General features: G+C 52.9%; 1 protein-coding gene and 1 long non-coding RNA gene across 4 annotated transcripts; one reads left to right on the top strand and one right to left on the bottom strand.

Moving 5' to 3' along the window:
- Window positions 1-667: 667 nt before the first annotated feature.
- CFAP251 (cilia and flagella associated protein 251) lies at window positions 668-20,111 on the top strand. 2 transcript variants are annotated; one of them, XM_075769436.1, is made up of 21 exons: window positions 668-787; window positions 2,612-3,046; window positions 3,211-3,351; window positions 3,815-3,924; window positions 4,394-4,502; window positions 4,927-5,007; window positions 5,476-5,535; window positions 5,850-5,894; window positions 6,238-6,455; window positions 7,039-7,233; window positions 9,027-9,274; window positions 9,367-9,515; window positions 10,268-10,441; window positions 10,750-10,934; window positions 11,455-11,569; window positions 11,778-11,941; window positions 14,223-14,313; window positions 14,525-14,668; window positions 17,377-17,605; window positions 18,826-18,927; window positions 19,870-20,111. In XM_075769436.1, the coding sequence occupies exons 1-21, from the start codon at window positions 758-760 to the stop codon at window positions 19,986-19,988; spliced, it is 3,144 nt and encodes a 1,047-aa protein (XP_075625551.1). In that variant the 5' UTR covers window positions 668-757; the 3' UTR covers window positions 19,989-20,111. The 2 variants fall into 2 exon arrangements, with proteins under 2 accessions (XP_075625551.1, XP_075625550.1); XM_075769435.1 differs by having other exon boundaries at window positions 5,476-5,553.
- LOC142604225 (uncharacterized) lies at window positions 17,123-19,579 on the bottom strand. 2 transcript variants are annotated; one of them, XR_012838115.1, is made up of 3 exons: window positions 19,011-19,571; window positions 17,585-17,941; window positions 17,123-17,369 (listed from the first exon to the last, which is right to left on the bottom strand). It is a non-coding gene; the product is annotated as an uncharacterized LOC142604225 (long non-coding RNA). The 2 variants fall into 2 exon arrangements; XR_012838114.1 differs by lacking the exon at window positions 17,123-17,369 and having other exon boundaries at window positions 17,448-17,941; window positions 19,011-19,579.
- Window positions 20,112-20,539: the final 428 nt, after the last annotated feature.

The raw sequence follows: 20,539 nt of genomic DNA, 5'->3' as shown, positions 1-20,539 counted from the left end.
CGGCGAGTTGTGCCACAGAGCAGTTGCTGTGAGCAGCAGCGTTTGACGAGCCGCCCCTGCGCGGCAGCCTCTTCGGGTCGAGGAGGTAACGTGAGCTGATAACAAAACTCCTTTCCTCTCCCAGCAGGGTACCGGGCTCTTGCTGGGCAGAAGAAAAAACAAATTAGATTTAGAAATTGTTATTATTTGATCTTAACAGCAAGGCTGAAGCCAACAGTTGGGAGCGCTTAGAGCTGATTAGCTGCGGGGGTGAAGGCGATGGCTTGGAGCGGTCCCTGGGAATGGGGTCCCCTGTGCGAGTGCCATCCCAGCGGAGAGCTGGGGGCGGCGGGGGGCACCTGGCAGTGGTTGGAGGCTGATGTTTTTCTTGCTTTTGCTCTGCTCGTCCTGCTCGGGGGTGCCAAGGGAGCAGAAGCTGCCCACAACCCCCTGGGGGAGGGGGGGAAATGGGGTAAAGAGCGCTCGCCCTGTTCCCTGGGCGGTCTGGGGATGCCAAGAGGGGCTTTGTCACAGCCACAAGCAGGCCTCAGGCTTGGCCAGGGCGAAGGGCTGAACGTCCCCCCCACACCGCTGGGTTCCTGCCTTGGGCAAGGGGACAGCGCTGCCCCTCCATGGCAGCCGGTGGGGATGAGGAGGGTCTGTCACCCCGTCTCTCCCTGTACAGCCCCCCCCCCTCTCCCGGTGTGTTCCAGGCCGTGGCTGGTGGCCGCCGTTGGTGCCGCCGTTGGTGCAGCCGTTGCCTGGGAACAGCAGTCGGATGCAAACAGAAACGGGGACCGGTGTGACGGTGAGCGGTGGGGTCCCAGGGGAGTCCCTCGGGGCAGCGGGAGGATGGGACGGTTGGGGGGGCAGCTAGGCCTGGAGGGGGCTTGGGAAGAGCTCTGCGGTGACCCCGGTGGGACCTGGGGGCCATGGCTGCCTCCGAGCAGCTGTCCTGCCTGCCGGGGCCAGAGGGAGGGTTTCTCCCAGGGCCCCCTTCCCGCTCCTGTGAAAACTCTCCGTGCACGAGGTTTCAGCGTTGGCTCAAATCCAGACCCGTGAAGCCGGAGATGATCCAGCTGCCACCCAGGAGCAGCCCCGCTGCTTACAGGGGCTGAAACAAAACCCCGTCCGAGGGGCGATGTCTGTGCCCAGCGTGGCGTGGGGGCAAAGGGGCAGGGAGCCTCATACGGGGGCTGTGCTGGGCTTGCTCACGCTCGGCGGGAGCGTTACTGGAACTGAAAAGGGGCTCTGGGAGCTGTTTCCCAGCTTCACAGGTGCCCTTTCCTCCTGCCGTGCCAAATTCCAGGTCATTGCGCAGCCAAACCTGGGGGGGGGTGTGTGTGGGGTGTGTTTCAAAGCATCTCGGTGCCCCAGCCCCCTGGAGGGATGGGTTGAGTGAGGTTACACCCGAGGAGGGGGAAGAACAGGAGTGAGCAGCAAGCCCGAGGAGATGTCCCAGGATGGACAGACAACTTGGGAGATGGCCGTGCTGCCCGAGCGGGTGAGGACAGCACCATGGCAAGCCCTGCCTGACACAGGGTCCGCAGGCAGGTCCTCATGGAAGCAGAGCCCCCGGCTCCAGAACTGGGAGGGGGGGAGTGTATCCTGGATGTGGTTTCTCCCGAGTTGTCCCTGGGGAAGCGGAGCAGGGACCCTGCCAGCGGGGCTCTGCGGATGCAGCATCTCTGCGTAGTTTCAGCCCAACCATCGATACTTGCCGAGCGCTTGAGCTGCCCGAGAGTTACGTGAGCAGGAGGGAACCTGGTGTCATCCCTGTGCTGAACGAAATGTTATCTTACCTCCCTGGGAAACAGAAACGGTGTCCAAACGAGGTTTATACCTTGCACGAGAGCTTGCTATAGAGAATCAAGTAGCCCCATGGGGAGAGGCAAAAGCTGATGTGGATCCCAAGAACAAGATTAAGTGGCCAGTGCTCAGACTGGGGAAAGCCTGTCCGGGGGCTGCTGCGAGCTCTGACACCCCAGGGCTATCGAATGCATTTATTAACAGCCTGACGAGGGGCTGAGGAAGGTGGTGTGGGATATTTTTATCCTCCCTTTCCGTCTGCTCTGGGGGCAGCACAGCAGGAGACACTGGCAGCAGAGCTGGGATTGCTGGAGAGTCCTTCGCAGCCATCTCAGCCCCAGTTCCAGGACCTAATTCCCCTGGTTTTAACCTCAATTTGCCATCTCTCCCTCTCCAGCACATGACTGTGTCCCTCATCGCAGCAATCAATTACCATTGCATGGGGAATAGTTGGGGGATGCGCCAGACTTTTTGCCTTCAAAGGACCCATAGGTTAGTTCTGGAGGAGAAACTTGGGCATCTTAGTCCAGATCATAGGAGCTGCCCAGAAGAGGTTCTGGGGTGAGACACAGGATGCTGTGGAGGTGCAAAGAGGGCGAGATTAGATGTGCAGAAAGAGATGCAGCGACTGGTGGGAAACTTTCCATGGTATTTTTTTTCCCTGGTACAAGTCCATAAGCAGTTTGGACAGGAGCAGAGGAGTCTCCTGATACTGGAGCCAGCCCTAAGAGTAAGTTGGATCTGAGACATGCTGGGTGCGTTCCCATTAGCTGTGGAGCAGCCCAGAAGCCAGCGTGCACCAAAACTTCTCTCTCTTTCCGAGGACTCCCTTGCTGTCACCAAGAAGATGGAAGGATTACCAGAGGATGCTGCCAAGGAGAAGGAAGGAGCACGGGAGGATGCTGGAGCAGATGCACCGCTGGGTCTCCTCTGGTCTCCTTCAGGGATGGGGATCCCAGGCACTCTGCCCGGCACCTGGGCTGGGAGGCAGGAGGTGGCTGGCTTGAGGACTGCTCTGGGAGAAGACACGACTGGGACACCACACACAGAGGGTGCTGGACCCCCTGGACCACCTCCAGGACTGCCTGAGCCCAAGGGGGCCATTTCCAGGCCTTGCTTGGGGCCCAGCCACTGGGAGCAGGAAACACAGCAGAGGAGCAGGGAGGACGACCAGCGTGACGGCTCTGCCAGCTTGGTGTGGGCGGCCACGCCAGGGATGCTCTTCCAGAAGGATGAGCAGTCCAGCCTTCATCCCCTTGTGAGTACCAGCGGGCACGGTGTCACCCTGATGGTCCACACAGCACCCGGCACTCCTGCTCAGCTCTCTCCCATCACCCCAGAGGCCTTTTGTGTTTGGTTTTGTTTGGTTTGGGGTTTTTTTGTCCTGTCCGCTAAGTGCCAGTATCTGCCTCTTCCCCACAGAGCCTGTCCTGGGTGCTGGGCTACAACAGCAGCCTGGCCGTGCACAGCCTGATGGACGGGGAGGACCGGGTGCTCCTGTACGTCTCCTCCCACACAGTGGTCATCCACGATGTCCTGGGGAACAGGCAGTACCACCTGCAGGTCTGGCACGCAGCACCGTGCGTCTCCTTCCTCCTCCTCCCCTTCTCCCAAACTCCCTCCCGTCTCTTTTCCCGATGTGTAGGGGTCACCTACAACCGAATCAAGGAACTGCCCGTTAAAGGGCAGCATTGTTTTGCTCGTACACCTGTTGCAATTCCCAACACGTGTTGGTGCTTTGTGTTGGATTGCAGCGGTGACCGCGAGCGGCACGTGCAGCATGGCCCCCTCCTCTCCGCTGCTGCTTGGCTCGGGCAGCCGCAGCCAGCGCAAGGCATAAGGACGGGGTGATGGGCTCAGGAGAACCTGTGGAAAATGGGATGCAAAAGTTGGGCTAGAAGGATGAGAGCGAGGACCCTTGGGAGAGGAGTGAAGGGGAGATCATGAGCAGACCAGTTTGATGAATGTTTTCAATACTCACCGGGTCTGGAGCCTCCGCGGCACTGTGCTGCTTCGCTTTCCCCAGGGCCACACGAACATCATTTCTTGCCTGTCTGTGAGTGAAGACAGGCGCTGGGTTGCAACTGCTGACCGAGGGCCAGATGCTCTGATCATCGTGTGGGACTCCTTCTCCAGGTAAGCTCCCGGGAACCTCCCCTTTGGAAACGTCCTCTGTCCAGTAAATCACTTCAGACCGGCTCCGGTCTCAGCTGAGAGTGAAGGGGGAGAAACACGGGGACGGGGTAAACGAGCAAAAGGAGCCAAAACCAAACCGAGGGCTTCATCATCCTTGTATGACCCACACCCAGAGGACACCGAGTTGGGGTCAAGTCCCCCCAGATTAAGTATATCATGTCCCCAAGCTGTAGTCTTTTCTTAAAAGATCACTGATGAGTTGCTTCCCAGAGCCGTTTCCTTGGGAGGAAGGGATGGAGAGGACGTTGAGCATCAGCCGTGGTGCTGGCTGCTCCCACGGCAGCACCGCCGTTTGCAGACTCCCTCCCTGCCATGCAGACCGGGCTGGGCTGTGCCACAGATTTTGCCAAGCAATTTCCACGAAAACCCCTGTGCTGCCGTGAGCGCCCATGAGGACTTTGCTCCGTAGGATACCGGTGCACACCATCTTTGAGAGTCATCCAGAGGATGGGGTCAGTGCTATTGCTCTTTCCCAGGATGCGAAGTATTTGGCAACCATTAGTGCTGGTACAGTGCAGGTAAAGAAAATATCTTTTCTTCCGTAGCTTTGCAGGATAGATCCCTGGGAGTTTTTCCCAGTGAGGCCAAAGGGGAGGGGGGCATTCGGATGGGGAGAGCAGAAGAGAGATGGAGGGGGTTTGCAGAGTGATGGCTTGGTTTTGCTGAGCCATGGGAAGACAGACCTGGATTTCACTAAAATGAATGCTGCAGAGTTGAGAAAAATGGATCTTAAGTTGGGATAAACCCTTCTGACTCCAACACGCTTTCATTGAAGCAATTTCTAGCATTATTTCCTGAAATTAAGCTCTCTGCTGCCGGGCAATGCTGGGTTTATCCTGCTCCAGTCTTTTATGCCCTGCAGCTGGAGGGAATGGGGTTCACCTGGCTCCCCCAAGCTCCCAGAAAGCCACAAATGTCCCTTGGTTTTCCCTTCTCTGCCAGAGAGTTTGTGTTTGGAAGTGGACTTTGCCCACAGAGAAACCTGCGTGCAGCACGGAGCTGAGGCCCGAGTTTGGGTATCAGGTGAGTGGCCGTGGGGCGCAGAGGAGCGTGACCGGGCTGGAGTGGGCAGCCCCGTCCTCGTCTCCCTCCTACCCCTCCGTGCCCCCACCCAGCACGGGGCTGCAGGTCGATGCTGGCTGGAGATGGGAGGCAGGATCCCACCCCATCCCTGCAGAGCACCTCGGGGCTGTTATCGCTGCTCCTCCGCTGCCCGACAGCCATGGGCCCCAGAGGGGACCCTGGTGGGATGTCCTCCCTGGCATCACCCGGAGCTCGTGGCAGGAAAAGCCCACGGCCCTGATGGTTTGTCCCCGCTCGCAGAGGAGAGAGCACGGCTCTGGTGTTTCACAGGGAATTTGGATCAAGTTTTCAGGTCAACGCAGGTGGTGAAGTGGGTTTTGGATAAAAGCTGATGTCTTGTATGAAAGAATAGCCAGAAAGCATCGCTCGGCTTGGCATTAATGTGATTTTTTCCCTTTTTAATTTCAGGATTATATCATTTTTAACCCCCAAAATCCCTATGAATTTATCAGCAACAGCAAAACCCAGGTGATATTTTACCTGTGGGTAAGTAGCGACACGGGGAGCTGTATTTCTGGTGCCAGACGTGCTCCCAGAGGGTCGGGAGGTGGTGCAGGGGGCCGCACGCCAGCGAGGCAGCGTGCCAGTCAGCGCCTTTTGGGAGAGGAGTGGGTGGAGAGTGTTTTGTGCTCTCTGGAAGGTCGTGGAGCCTTTCTGTCCTAGGAGCCCTGTTTTGGTCACCATGACGTGGGGCCGGTGCCCAGCGAGGGGGAAGGGACACGCTGGCACTGCAGAGCAGAGTTTCAAAATGCTTGTCTTGGACATGTTCTCCGCTTCCCCAGGGCGATGCCGGGTTGCAGTACAGTGCACCGCTCCTGAGCAGCCAGGTGAGTGTGGGGGGGACACACCACAGCATGTCACCCTCTTGGCTTTCCTCCTGGCAGCAGCACTGTCCCTTCCCATCCCCTTAAGCAAAAAAATGGCCATGTCTCCATCCTGTCCTCCTTGGTCTCCTGAAGGAGAAGCCAGGATTGCCTGAGCTGAGGTCAAGAGGAACTCTCTTCCCAGAGATGCCCCACTGCATCCTCTCCTGGGGGGGGTCTTGCCTCTGGTCCTACCATGAGACGGGGAGGGAATGTCACATGGAGGGACCAAGCAGGAACATCTCTGCTTGAGAAGGGAAGAGCCAGCAACCGGGATGAACACGTGGCCTCGCCGCTCTCTCTGCAGACCTTCAACAGCGTGGTGGGACGCTTCAGCCAGTCGGTTTTTCATTTTAACAACTCGCAAGCTCTGACGGGCACCTCGGCTGGGAAGCTGGTGGTGTGGGACGTGGCCTGTCCCCGCACTCCCTCCGAGGAACTGCGGGCCAAGCCACACAGCGTGAAGGCCACCAAACTGGTGCCCATGCAGAAGGACAGCCTTACCGTGCTCATGGCATTTGAGAGGTAACGGGACGGCAGTTTTCAGCAGCCGTAGGTACAGTCCTTAGACATCTCAGCCACAGGAATGGCAGAGCTAACGTTGATGAACTACGGCCAAGCGTTGCAGTTTAAGTCACTCGGCCGCGTATGAGGACCAGGGAAATTCATGCAGGAAAGCGCTGCTGCTTTCTGAGCCATTGCTCCGGCTTTTTCCAGCAATGGGTTTGGCTGGGGGGGCGGCGGGGGGGGAAGCAGAAAACTCCTGGCAACGTGATTCCAGCTCTGCTGGGGTAGCTCAGACACGGGGTTGGCCACGGCCATGGAGGATGGTGGATGAGTCTTGCTCAGCCTCCTGGTCTTTACCGGCAGAGGGAGCAGACAGCCACCGAACGCCTTGACAGCCTTGGGGACACTGCAGGGTCACAGCAGAGCCCGGTGGTTTCTGCACAGCCCTGGGCTTTCCCCCTGTACATCTCCACGGGGCTCTGCTCACGCACTTGTGCAGAAAAAAGGGGAAGAGATTTGCTTCTTCCCAAGGATGCTATCCAAGAAATATTTGGGAGTTCTCAATCAGCGCGTTGGTTAAAAAGCTTTCCCTTCCTTGCAGCTGCATAGTAACAGGCGATGTGAAAGGTCAGGTTAAATTCTACGATGGACACCTGCATCTCCTCACCTGCTACAGCCACAGCAAAGTGGGTCCCATTCAGTCCATCTCCTTCTCCAAAACCCCTCCTGATCCTGCCGGTGCCTCCCCAGCCTGCTCCACCTCCTGCACCGCCAGCAGCCAGCCCTTCGTTGCCAGGTGAGTGCCTCTTTATAAACCCAGGTCTTCTCCTGCGTTTGCCCTGCAGCTCGACAGCTGGGGAGATGGTCAACTGAAAGCTGCCCCATGGGCTTCTGCCTTGGCTGGAGCAGGTTTCGACCCTGTACCCAGGCTTCTGGGCAGGACAGGGAGGGAAAATGTCCCTTTATTCCCCTTCTCCGCAGATTTTAATTTTGGGTATTTGTCCCACCTGCCCACCAGAGCGAAGCAGGGGGCTGTCTCCTGCGCAGCCCCCGGGCAACTCTCAGTGGCCACCAAAACCCAAGTGGGCTCCAGCAGATCCCAAATTCTGAACCTGATGTGATGCCTTGGCGCAGGCGAGAGAAGCGTTAACGCGGACACGGAGATGACCAGCTGGTCCAGGGGCACGCAGGTCCTCTGTCACGTACCCAGCGCACCAGGCAGCGTAATGCCGAGCCTGCAGCTCCCGCCGGGCCCCTTAATCCCCCCCCAGACCCCTCCCTTGGATGGCTATTTCCAGTTAGGTTTTTCTTGTGGCTAGGCAAGCTAATCGGGGCAGTGGCGGTGCAGACCGCCCCAGCGGTGATGGCACTGGTGCTGGGGTTGTACCACGGCGACTCAGGAGCCTGGGAGAGCCCCAGCCTGGTCGCCGGCCCCTCTCCACTCCTCTGTGTGACGTAGCTGCGTCTGATGATTTAGAGGGAGTCTGCAGGCCAGATGAAGCTCGATTCAGCCTGCAAACCATATGTCTGCCACTCCTGTTAAGGCTCTCCTGGCAACGTCTGTCCTCAACCGCACGTGTTTTCCAAGGAGCCATGTGGGACAGATTCCTCTCCAGGCTGGAGCAGCGCCCTGGGGAACAGTTTGGTTTTTCCCTGTCGGTCTCTTTTGTCTCGTCCCTCTTCTTGGGTCAGTGCTGCAGCTCCTGCTGCTTGCAGCTGCTCTGGGTGGCACAAACAGCAGAAAACCAAAGGAGAAGCCTTGAGCCTGCCCGTCTCACCAGGCTGGTGGGATCAGGTATGGCTGAAGAGCCCAGCTAAGGCACTGCTGTCCTCTGACAGCCAGATGTGCACAACCATAACGTGTCATGGGCCAGCTCACAGAAGAGGCTGCAGTTTCCCCGCTGGTGCTGCCCACGTGATGCAGCTGTGCACATCTGTCTGTGCAGCTCTTAGATCTCTGTGTGGTTCTCTCTTGACCCTCTACTCTCAGTCCAGACTTTCAGTCCTCAGGCGGGCTGAGGACTATACATATTTATTCTATAACGTGCATAATTATTCAGACGTCTGCTTTACACATCACCAATTATGCAGCGGGACCCTCTTCCCTGCGTTACGGTTGGCACGGCTGAGCGAACAGACAGGCAGCTGCTCTGTCTGCGGCGCAGGACTGAAACTGTCCTCTGACCTTGTCCATGGCAGCGCGGTCAACATGGAGCCACTGACAATGGTGGCATGGAGACATGTGAAAGGACTATTCAGAGTATCCTCAATTGCTCATTTGTCCGTCTCACACACCAGTGACTTGCAAACGGCAAAAGCTACCCAGATGTCTGGGTATCCATCTTCTGGCTTGCCTACCCAAGTAGAAAATGGAACTGGCTCCAGTGTCTTCCCGCGGAGATTTACCAGGTCACTAATACAAAGTGCCACCTGCCTTCCAGGTCAAGAAGTGTTTGCATATCGCATGTCACAAAATATAAGTGATTGACCAACTAAGTTGCCAAAAAGAGACTGATGTGTAATATTGCTTGGAGGGACATGAGCCAGCTAGTCTGATTCATCAAATTCTGTTTCTCTCACACTAAACAGGAACTTTATCCTTTCAACCTCTGATGCAACCGTGCTCCATGTTGCAACAGACAGGACAAACTTTGAAAAAGTCCTGGAAGAGGCGAAGCAAGCTGTGACTGCCATTGCCTCTCACCCCCGGCAGACCCTCGTTGCTGTGGGGAGTCACTGTGGGCTGCTGAAGGTGTGGGACTACCGGCAGACCAAGTACCTCGTTAGCAGGATATTCACCCAGGCTGGCATCCAGTGCTTGTCCTACGACCCTGAAGGTATCCCGGTCTCGTGACCTCCCCGTGTGCCAAGCACTGGCCTTCCCGGGAGGAGTGATCGTGTCGTGAGAGTTTTCTGGCGTGCTTTTCAGGTTATTTTCTGGCCGCTGGTTTTACTGATGGAAGCGTTTACATTCTCGATGCTATTTCCCTTCAGTCCAGCTGCAAAGAGTTCAAGTTCTCGCATGGTCCTGTGACTCATATTAGCTTCTCTCACGATTCGGAGTACCTCGCAACTGCCGTAAGCTTGGTTTTTCCTCTTGGTGATTTACCTGTGCTGCTCGTGGTGCAGCTTTCGGTGGGACTGGGAACTGCCGGCCACCCTGCGAGGCACGGCAGAGCGAGCGGTGCAGAGGGCTGTCCCTCCCCAGGGGCTTCGTGACTCGGAAATGTTTTTCTGGCTTGAAGAGTCACTCTGTAAAAGGGTCACCAGCCACAGCCGCTCCACAGACCTGCTGCTGGCAGCGTCCCGTCCCTGACTTTAGTGACATCTGTAGAAAGGGCCGGAGCGGGGATTTCCTCCTGGCTGGTGCACCACGGGGGGGTTGCTCCCTTGGTCCCACGTTTCAGTGCAGAAGTGTTGAGGCAGTTTGGCACAGAGGTTGTAGCAACTGGTGATGATCTGTACAAAGAAAAAAGACTCGCCCTTCATGCACGGATGCCAGGGCAGAGCAGTGGGAAGCATCGTCCCTGTGATTTCTGGGGAGTCGCTGAACTCGATTTACTGCTCCTCTGCTGTGAGAGCAGGACAGAGAATGCCCTCCAGGATGCTCAGCCAGGCTGAGGACCACTGCAGTGATACCCCTGGGAGCAGCTGCCAAAATGTGTCTGACCCGGTGCTTTACCCTGGCTGTGCCTCTGACCCTCCTGCTGGGACTCACAAAACGGAACGGGCCGAGCTAAGCCCGGAGGGGGACGTGCAGAGCCGCCCGCTGCCAGCCAGGGGACACGCGTGGGGGATGTGGTTTGTTGACCTTTACGCTGTCGTTCCAGGATGAGAAATACTCAGTGATTGTTTACAAAAGAGCCCTGCAAAATGGGAGCAGATGCTGGGAACACCTCGCAGGGCTGCACTCCCACTACAAACCCATCCGCAGCATCCTCTTTGGGGTCCAGTTAGACAGCAACGAGCCCAGGCTCCTCAGCCTTGGGGAGGACCGGCAGCTGGTAAGTCAATGTGAAAGGGTAAAGGGCAGCGGAGCTTTGTGGTTTCGGTGGGGGGCTGGACAAAAGCATCAAGGGAGGAGGCAGTCTTTGGTTCTGCAGCTCCTAACCTCTCCCCACCGGGTCCATCGCAGGGGGTTGTTTCTCAGCCTGGTCTTAGGGCAGATCTGCCCGGGTTCAGGGCGGAGGCTCTGTTACAACGATCTGCTCGCCCCGGCTGCTGCGAGAGATGCTGGATTCACTTAATCTGCAAAGTCCAGGGTGCTGCCAGACCACAAAGGAGTTGCTGTGTTTCCTTGTCTTCCCTCCAGGTTGAATACGACCTGAACAGCAGCAGCAAGGATCACTTGGTGGTCTTGCACAGGGACCGGGTAGAGCAGGTTGCTGTGCCCCTGTGCTTGGCCTGGTACCCACAGCTCAGCACCGAGTCCTTTATCCTCACCGCCAACAACCACTACAAAATGAAGCTCTACAACACAACGACCAAAATGTGCAGGTAGAGGAGAGATTCAGACCTACCGCTGCCTGGGAGCCCCATCCTGACTCTCTGTTCTCCTCTGTCTAATGCCCACCCTACACCGAACCACGAGCATGTGTTTGCCCATCCATGATGCAGATCGTGGGATGACTCTAGGGCCCCCAGGTTGCTTCATCCTTGTGCCCACTCTGCTGTGCACTAATGCGTCAAATAGTAAAATTGTGGCTGCAGGTGGATCTCGATCTGCCCAGCATGTTGGACTTGAGATGTGGCAGGTGCACGTCAGGTAAAGAAACAGGAGCCCACACAAGCAAAGAACAAGGACAGAATGATCCCTGAGCACTTAATTCCTCTCTTAGCTGCAGTGTGGTCCCTTCTAGCCAGGGACCCTGTCCTATCCTGTCCTCTCAGCCAGGAGTACAAAGCCTTTGCACCCATCACACTCCCCATATCTACCCATCCTTCTGCACAGCAGCCGTTCAGAGAGGAAAAATGTTTTGTGAGCCCTAGAATGGATGAAAATGTTGTTTGCCTTTAGAAAGACACTTTTGGGACCAACCTATGGCTCCCCGTTGGAGAAGATACAAATCCTCCCAGCAACTAACACCACGGATCCCCAGAAACACTACCTGGTGTACATTACAAAGGACAAGGTACGGAGCCCCATCCGCCCCAGCTGTAGACGAGCCCCCACTTGTAGAGGTGGTGGTCCCTGGGGGAATTTCACTGCAGACCAAACCCCGTGTAGGCTGGCCCTGCCTGAGAGCCGAGCGAGCTTCGGGGAGGAGGACGCAGTGCTGCCCTGGCGTGCAGCCCTCCCGTGGGACCCCCAGCCCTCCCAGGCTGCCTCTTTCCTTACAGGTGGGCTTGCAGATTTTACCTGTCGATGGCAACCCCCACAAGTCCTCAGCTTTCGTTTGCCACCCGGATGGTGTCTCTGACCTCGCTAGCTCCTACGACGGACGCTACATCTTTACAGTGGGGGGGAAGGACTGCACTGTTATGAAATGGGAGGTCGACCTAAAGTGAGTACCGCAGGAAGGAGAAAGGAGTCTTGTTATGACTTTCCACAGCTGCTTGGCCAACACAGCTGAAGCAAATGTTCCCCAGCATTTACCCTGAGAATGGGGCTACGTGCTCCCCTTCACGTGACGTAGCCATATAGTCCATAGCGGGGGATTAAACCAGCAGAACTCGTAGGCGGTGCCCATAGCACCTCTACAAAACTCCGGTTTGGGAATCGGTACCCAAAGTCGAGCAGAGGATTTTCTGGTCCTTGCGAGGGCCTGGTGGGTGTGATGGGGGACTGTCGGGGTTAGGCAGGGGATCGGAGGAGCTGCGCTGGCTGCAGGAGGGAGCGTACAGGGCGAGTGGTGATACCACAGTGTCTGCTCTCCAAATGGGATAGGCCAGCATTTGCTAGGAAATCCCCCCCGCATTTGAAGATTGGATTTAGGACAAGCCACCTTAATCCTATAAAGCTTTGCTTACATGAGTAAACGGACGGCAGTAAATGGGGTCGCTGGAGGAGTGAAGGCTGCTTTTGCAAACAAGGATTTCTAGGCTCCGGCCCGGAGTGTCAGCGCTAAACCCTGCCAGGTTTCTTCTGCCTGTCTCTGGAAGTGTGCGATTCCCCCCTGCCCGCTCTCCGGGGCAGCGGTGCCAGGCGTGTGCTGACACGGCAAAGACAGGATATATATTTCTGTTCCTTTGCATGTCAAGGACCAAAGCCGCTCGTCGCAGCGTGTGTGCAGGGCCGAGGGCTGTCCCCTCGCGAGCGTGGCTGCAGACGCCCGGTAGACACGTTTGTGCGTCGAAAGGGAGCAGGCAGCTGCGAATGAGCTGAAAACTGCCCGGCCAGCACCGAGCAGCTGCACACTTTGAGGACTGGAAAGGGAGCTTCGCCCGTGCCGGAGCTAGGAAAGATAGATAGTGTGGCATGTTCCCTGTCAGTCTGCGGCTGGATTTTTTTTATTTTTTTTTTTTAAATCCTGCGTGTCACCCTCCTAGCACAGAACACATCTCCTGGTTTCTGGTAAATCAATCCTACAGGGGTTGGCTTTTAGCTCTCACTCTTTTTTGCCTTTTGGAGCTCACTGAACCTGTGAAACACAGTTGCCGCTCACCTTCTAGGACAAAGGCTTCGTGGTTGAGACACGTGCTGGTCCCGCATAAAACGTTTCTTGCAGGTACTGCTTGCTCAGAGGAAAGCCCAAAGGGTGCTGAGCCAGCTCACCTTCATGTGCCAGAACAAAGGAAACCTGGATGGGAAAGCAATGGGCTTATTTATTTTCTTTTTCACTTTGTGTGGCTTAAGCAGTCGGGGGTCAGAATAAGCAACATTTTAAGGAAGGCAATAGAATATAAATGATCTTTCTTTATAATGGTTGGCCAGGGTCCAGGCAACATTGAATTTCTATGTAATTTGTTTTCAGAGCAAAGCTCTTGATGAGCTAATTATCATTTTATTGCTGCTTCTGGCATCTTGTCCATCTCCACTGTGTTTAATACCCAAATAACTTAATTATGAAAAAAGCATGAAGCTTGCAAAAAAAAAAAAAAACCCAGTGGAAGCAGCACTACAGAGGTGTGCGTGAAAGCCGTAGCCAGGCGTGGGGTATTATGTGGCAACGCTACGCCGTGATTGCGCTACCAGGCTTGGTTTCCTTTTTCATCTGCACAAGCCGAACGGATTCTTTTGGCTCCAACTGCCTATGAAATTGAAACAAAGAGGTGGCACTCAGATGCTTTCAGTTTAATGTAGACTGCACCTGCGACACAGTCACCCGTTACAGCAGAGGAAGTAGCGTAATGGATTGCACTGAGTTATCGGGGAAGAATGTGTTAGATCAAGGAACAGGGAGCTTAGGTTTGTGTGGTTTATTGCAAACATCGAGCCCCAGCCTTCTCTGCCTGTTCAAAATGCTGATCTAGCTAATTCATCTCCCTCAATGTCTCTATAAGGAAGCAGAAAAGCTAAATGCCAGACACCAAGCTCAAGTCCATGGAAAAGCTCCTGGCTCCAAGCCCTGTGCTCATTCCACTAAACAAGAGGACCATTCAGTAATAATTAATTCCCACACTGTGCTATTGTATGTAAAACCTGGGTATGAAATATGCTGTAGAAGTGCAGGCTGATGATAAAATAGCACACGGTTCAAGGCAATGCTTTTCGTTCCTGAATTCTGAGGCCCAGGGATTTTATTTATTTATTGAAAGCGTCTGTGAAGAATGACTAGGAAGGGAAAGATGAAATCTCTCCTCACATGAACCCTTCCTGTACCTTCTTTTCTCTGCTTCTGCCAGTGCCTTGGATGCTGCTGCTTCCCTGGGTGGGGAGGACTTGATCCCATTCTACAACCTACTGGATGGCGGCAGAGAGGGCGAATTCTTCAGGGTAACTATGCTCACCGTGAACGCTGTCTGGCAACATCTGGTTGGAGTTTGATTCATTTATACAGGCCTGACGTTTCTTTATTTTTTTGTCCAGCTCGCCTTTAACAGCAATCTCATTGATATGCCTGTTGTTAGTAAACCTTGAAAGAAGTCTTATCTTCCGTCCCTGTTGGTAGCTGAACTTTACAGTATTTCGTTTGAATCCCTCGCAGGAACTAGAAGACTATTTTTACTATGCACAGCTGCGCAGCCATGGTATTGATACACTGGAGACCAGACAGGTGTCAACGCATATTCCCTTGGAGGAAATTCCTTCTGTAATGAGAGCGATGGGATTTTATCCATCAGAGGAAAAGGTTGGTCAGTTGGATTTATTGTTGTTGTTAAAAGAAAAAAGAGCAAGACTGATTGCATTTACCAAGTGTCCCGAGGGCCAGATTCTGACCATTTTCATGCTGGCTGGCTCCAGAGTAGAGTTGCTGCCTTTCTATGGGTTTAACCTGGTCTGCATCAATATAGTAGCGGTCAGAATCTGGCAGCAAGTTCCTCAAAATTAATGATTCCTCACTAGAGAGTTGGGCAACCACGGGGCAAGCTGAGCAAACGTGGAGCCCGATGGTTCAGACGCGTTCAACAAAAGATGACTTCAGGGTTTTCTGGAGGTTCAGTGCTCTGCTGCTGCTGCAGAGGTGTGTTTCTCCAGAAGGTGAACTGAGGGAGCTGAGGAATGAATCTTTCTTCGGCTCCCAAGGACAGCAGCCTCCAACTTTCCACTGTCCGTGGGCTAAAGCACCTTGCGTGTAGGTTTTGGTCTCCTGTGATTTCTGCTAGTGGTTGAGCTGCTTGACACGCAGCATGCGGTTGGTGGGCCATGGGCTGAGTCCCTCCGGGTCAGATGGAGACTCGGCAGTGTCCTGTATGTGCTACCAGCGCGGGTGGGAATGTCCAGCGCCATGCAACGTCCAGGCTCTGGACGTTGACAGAGCCTCTCTTCCTTTGTCTGCCTGGGACTGATGAAAGAATGATTTTCAGATGGGAGACAGCAGCTCTTATTTCCACAGAACTTAAAGCTCTTTCATAACTGACAAACTCTGCAGAAGCTCTCTCTGAGCTTGCCTTTCAGGTTGCAGCAGCGGAGCTTCCTATCAAACATTTCTCAAGAGCTTTTTAGCTTCAAATTTTCCAGCAGACAAAGACAACTGATTTAATAAGGGTGCTGCTTCTTCCCCTTCTGCGGCTGTTTCTGCAAGGCAGTTTGTATTGTATACAAACCTCATTTGTAATGTTGTAACCTGGCAAAGGGTCATTAAAGCGTGTAAAAAAAAAAAAAAAAAAAAAAAAAAAAAATTACTGAATCTGATGCAAGGAGATTTAAATAACGACCTCTTTGTACCAGCTACAGCCCTATAACGCAGGAGGAGTTCTCCCAAGGGAAGCAGCGCATCGCTGTGCTCCCTTCATCTTGCTGCGGGGGAGGCTGCGTTCATCTCTGCCGTTGCACAGGAGCCCCACAGGCTGCTGAGATGGTGCTGTGAGTCAGTGCCACCCCATCTGCCCGGGCATACTCTCTGCCAGGAAAGCCAGCAGATGGGAGGCAGGACCTTTGCCACAGCCACCACCTAACAGACTTGTTTTAGAGCCCCCACAACCAGGAAACGTTCGTCTGAGCCAGGACTGCTTTGCCCTTGTGTCAAGCTGTGGCGTTATCCCTTCGTACTTTGTTAGATCTTTTCCTTGGCTCATTACGCTTCTCGCCTCTTGGGGACAGAGAGAACGTATTCCCTTGGGAAATGTCTCTGGAAGAATAACTGTTAACCTCCCCCTCCCCAAATCAAAACGAAAACCGCATTTGAGGCATAGAAACAGAGGTGCTGAGCTGTTGTGAAACCAGGTGACCTACAATCTGCTGCTCGAAGCAGGCAGGACAGTATTAAAATCCAGAGAGAAAGTTCATGTCTCTCTCGAGTGTTTTAATAACGGAAAAGCAGGAGGGAGGAAAAAAAGCAGCTTGGGCTGACTAGCAAAGCTTTTGGGAAATGGTGTTTTTCTTTTGTAGTTCAGTGGGGCTGATATAAAACCTAATCCCAGATCAGCCAGAGCTGAGTGAAAATGACTGTTCTTGCCTGGCATGACATTTGCTACAGGAAAGAATAAAAGGTTGAGATTTCCCTCTTCCCCAGGCTTCATTCAGTGGAAAAACTTGTGACACAAGGACAAAGGCCCAAGGCTGAATGCAAAGTCCTCCCCAGGGAGATCTTGCATCAGCTTCCCTTCCCGGAGAGCAGCACGCTTGGTACGTGTTGGAATGGGGAATTCTCCCGGCGTTTCTCCGCTGTCCGTGTATCATCTGCAAGGGTGCTGCCTCCTGAAGCACAAGTACAAGGCAGGCACGGAGCAGATCCTGCCTTTTGGACACAGCTGGCACAGCTGCCAACTGGGCTGACTCACAGCACCAGATTTCGGGAAAACCGCTAGCATCCAGCACGGCCAGTGCTTGCCCATTCGCCCAAGAGAAGAGCGATCCAGCCGTGCAGGATGTCAGCCCCGCTGAGCAAACTTCAGCGGCAGAACTGCACCAGATGCATGTCGCGTCGGGGCGGGGGGGGAAGATTGCTGATGCCTGCCAGGGCGTGTACGTACCATGCGCAGCCTGGTTACGTCGGGACTTTCACGCGGGTACTTTTGCAGCGGGGCGGTGTATTTACTGGTTTGTGGTTTGCCTGCCCACTGTCCCCAGAGTTGGAGACACAGCTGCGGCAAAGGTACCGGTAACAGCTGTAAAGTCACTGAGCGCCTATCACGCCAGCAAACAGAGGAAATCCAAAATGACTACGTATCTGCTACCCACATCTTTACTTAATATTGTCACAACAACAAGCGCGTAACCGTTAGCCATGTGTGTCCTCAGCTGCTGAGTGCTAGCTTGTTATTGGGATACGGTCATGACATCTGTGGCACCAGTACATGCACGACTGTGGTACGTTGGCATTCATGAGCTCGGAAACTGGCCTGATGCTCTTCAAAAAGAAAGCGTGTAACAATCTGTCTTGCCTTGATCTTTTAGATTGAAGAAATGATAAATGAAGTAAAATTCAGCAAGTATGTGGATACAGGAGAACAAGTGACAAAAATCAATTTAGGGGATTTTATCAAACTTTATATAAATCATCGACCTGCGTTTGGCTTGTCAATGAAAAATATACAAGCAGCGTTTCAGGTTCTTGGTTACGATAATGAGAATGGAGACAAAGTTATTGACAGAGGAGACTTACTGTTGCTGCTTCAGCGCAGAGGTGAGTTATTTCTTTTCTAATATTAGTTTTATGCTTGCTAGTTCTGCCTTCAATTTCAGAACATATTCACTGTAGCAAAAAATTAATCTGGAACTATAGCTTGGTAATCAGGGCAGGCGTGTGAAGCCACCTGTCTTAAGATTTTAAATTGAATAATCATATCTATTGTCTCAGCTGCACTTCTTTTACTGCTCTGGGAATCTCCGCTGGCCTGAAGTATCTTGTCTGTCAAATGCTGAGTATGGATCTTGGCAAACTGTATCCTTCTTCCGGTATACCCTCATCTGAATCCTTGTTCTCGTCCAGTCAGGCAGTCTCCAGAAAGGTGGTATAAAACTGAAAAAGAGAGGGACAAGAAAGGAGGGATGAAATTGGTCAGTCCTGGACTGAATCTGTGTGTGAAAGACTGAGAAGATGGGATGGTTTAGTTCAGCTGAATCAGAGGGAACGCTGTAAAAGCACGTATACATACGCTTATGGCCAGTGCCATGGAGAGGTAAATAACGAACTTCTATGGCTTTGCTCCTGGTGTAAAAGCAGGGAGCATTTAGCTGAGCATTAAAACAGGTAACGGGAAATGCTGTTTTAGTCAGTACGTCACCTGGTAAAACTCCTTGCTGCAAAGATCCTTGGAAACCAAGGATTCAGCCAGGGCAAGAAAGGTTAGTTATTTATGCGGATGGTGTGAACATCCATAAATAGATACATTAGATAAAACAGTTTCGTAACAGATCTATAACCTTACGCTTCAGGGCATGAGCCAACCACTAACGGGGAACAAGTGCTATGTCCAGGTTATTCCAGGATACTAGATCAAGACCTTCCTGCACCACCTTCTTCCTCCTCTGGGTGGGAATGGCTACAGTCATGGACACAGGGCTACACGGACTGTAGCCAGGAATTCTTCAGTGCGAATAGAAGCTCGAGCCCCTGCAAGCACAATGTAGCTTAAAGAGCCGTCTGCATCAGAATTTCTCCCTTCGATAAATATTTTTGCCCAAAATGCAATACAAAAGAGCAATTTTCCTTAGGATCAATGTTTTCCTGTGTTGGGATCATGCGTTTCAATTGGCAACGTGTATCTCTCTAACTCGGAGAAGCCCAATCCTCTTTCAAACTGTCCTGTTTTGTTTGTACACCGTTCTCGTTCGAGTTGCCTTCTAGTTTTTGTGCTAATGACACCGTAACCCAAGAGGCTGGTTTTCCTTTGTTGCGTACAGGAGAGCATATGACAGAGGACGAGCTGGCAGAGTGTCTGACCGCCCTGCTGGGCAGGCGCCCTGGGGGAGGAGGATCTGAACGGGACACCTACGATCCCTCAGGTACAGGATTAGCATTCCACGGAGCACAGAAGTAGGATCGCTTCAATTCGCAAACAGCATAATTTAAATTGCAAACCCATTACCCTGTTAGGCCAAGAGCTGTCAAAAATGCTCAGACGGGATTGCAAAAATAGTCATAGAGCTACAGATTGTCCTTCATCCGTGCAGCAATTGCATGGGTGTACCTAAAAATAAATGGACAATGAAATATAACTGGGACCTGACAAGATTACAGCGCTGCTTATCTGCTGGCTTGGAACTGAAATTAGAAACACGCAGTGAAAGGTTTCCACGCCAAAATCCACGGGCAAAAAGGAATCCTACAATACGCAAATTACAGTGCTGATTTCATCCAGGCGGCAATGCCCATTGTAACGGAGCTGTTGATAACTACCACATTTGTCTACAATTTACGTCCCAGTCTACACCAGTCTAGAACAGCAAATTACAGCTTTGATTTCAGCCAAGTGGCGTTGCCCATTGTAAGTGGAACTGCTGGTAAGCGCCGCGTTTTTGTACAATTCACGTCCCGGTCCACACCGGTGCAGAACAGCATCTGGTTAGGGACGTTGACAACGGGCCGCAGGCTGCAAAGGTGCAGCTCCTGAAGGGAACTGCCTGGCCCTGCAAAGCAGCTTTGAAATCCCCGGGTTCCTTGGGATCCTAAAATCACATCAAATCACTGGAGTGTAAAAGTCGCCCCCTTGACCCTTCGGAGGCAGGGACCTGCTGCAAGGTGAGACCGGCAGGCTCACGCGTTCCACAGATGCGATCCCCGATACCAAAGCACAAAGTATTAAGCTAGTAAACCAATACTTTTTCATGGTTACTTTCTACATCTTTAAAAGCATTCCATCCACTTTCTGCTGCTTCTAAATTTGACGGGGAAGCCCATTTTTGCATTGCTGTTGTGTGTTTTGTGTTGTCATTACTGCTCTCCAGGTGCAGCAGCTTTGACTGAAGAAGAAATTCCAGAGGAAATCACAGCAGAGATATTCGCTGCTGACATTCTTGGCTTGCCTACTGCTGAACCAGAAAAAAAGAACAGAAAAAAGAGATGAATCTTTGGTCTACGAGGACACAGAAGCACAACTGCCACGACGTTTGCTACTCGTTCCTACTTTCCAGTCTCCTCAAGTATCTTCAAAATGTGTATTTTGTTCGTTATTAAAAAGTAAAGATCACATAGTTTCATATTAATCAAGCTCTAGCATAAGCCCCCAGCTTCGCACATGTCACAAACCTATGGGATCAAACCGACATAGGGAAACACTAGAGTGGCTGTAAAGAGTAAAGCAGTAGTTGCTGCACTGTCTTCTCACATTGGCCACCCCGACCTTTGGCTGGAACCTCCCGAGAATTCATTTCAGGTGGGTTTATGCCAGACACAGTCTATTTTCATTATGTTAAGACAGTATTTATTTGCGAAACTTGACAGCAAAAGAGCAACGTAAAAGTATTGTATTGATTAAATACATTGATAAATGTAGTGTACAAAATGCTTGGATAGGTTAGAATGGATTTGTAATTATAAATCCAACAGACTTCAGTCAAGAAAGGAATGCCATGTTATACATTAAAACCAGATTTCCATTTTGGCCTTTAAAACTTT

This window comes from Balearica regulorum, chromosome 17 (assembly GCF_011004875.1).
Source record: "Balearica regulorum gibbericeps isolate bBalReg1 chromosome 17, bBalReg1.pri, whole genome shotgun sequence".
Taxonomy (NCBI): domain Eukaryota; kingdom Metazoa; phylum Chordata; class Aves; order Gruiformes; family Gruidae; genus Balearica; species Balearica regulorum.
Note: the sequence above shows the minus strand (reverse complement) of the source record. Positions and strands in the feature narration are given on the sequence as shown.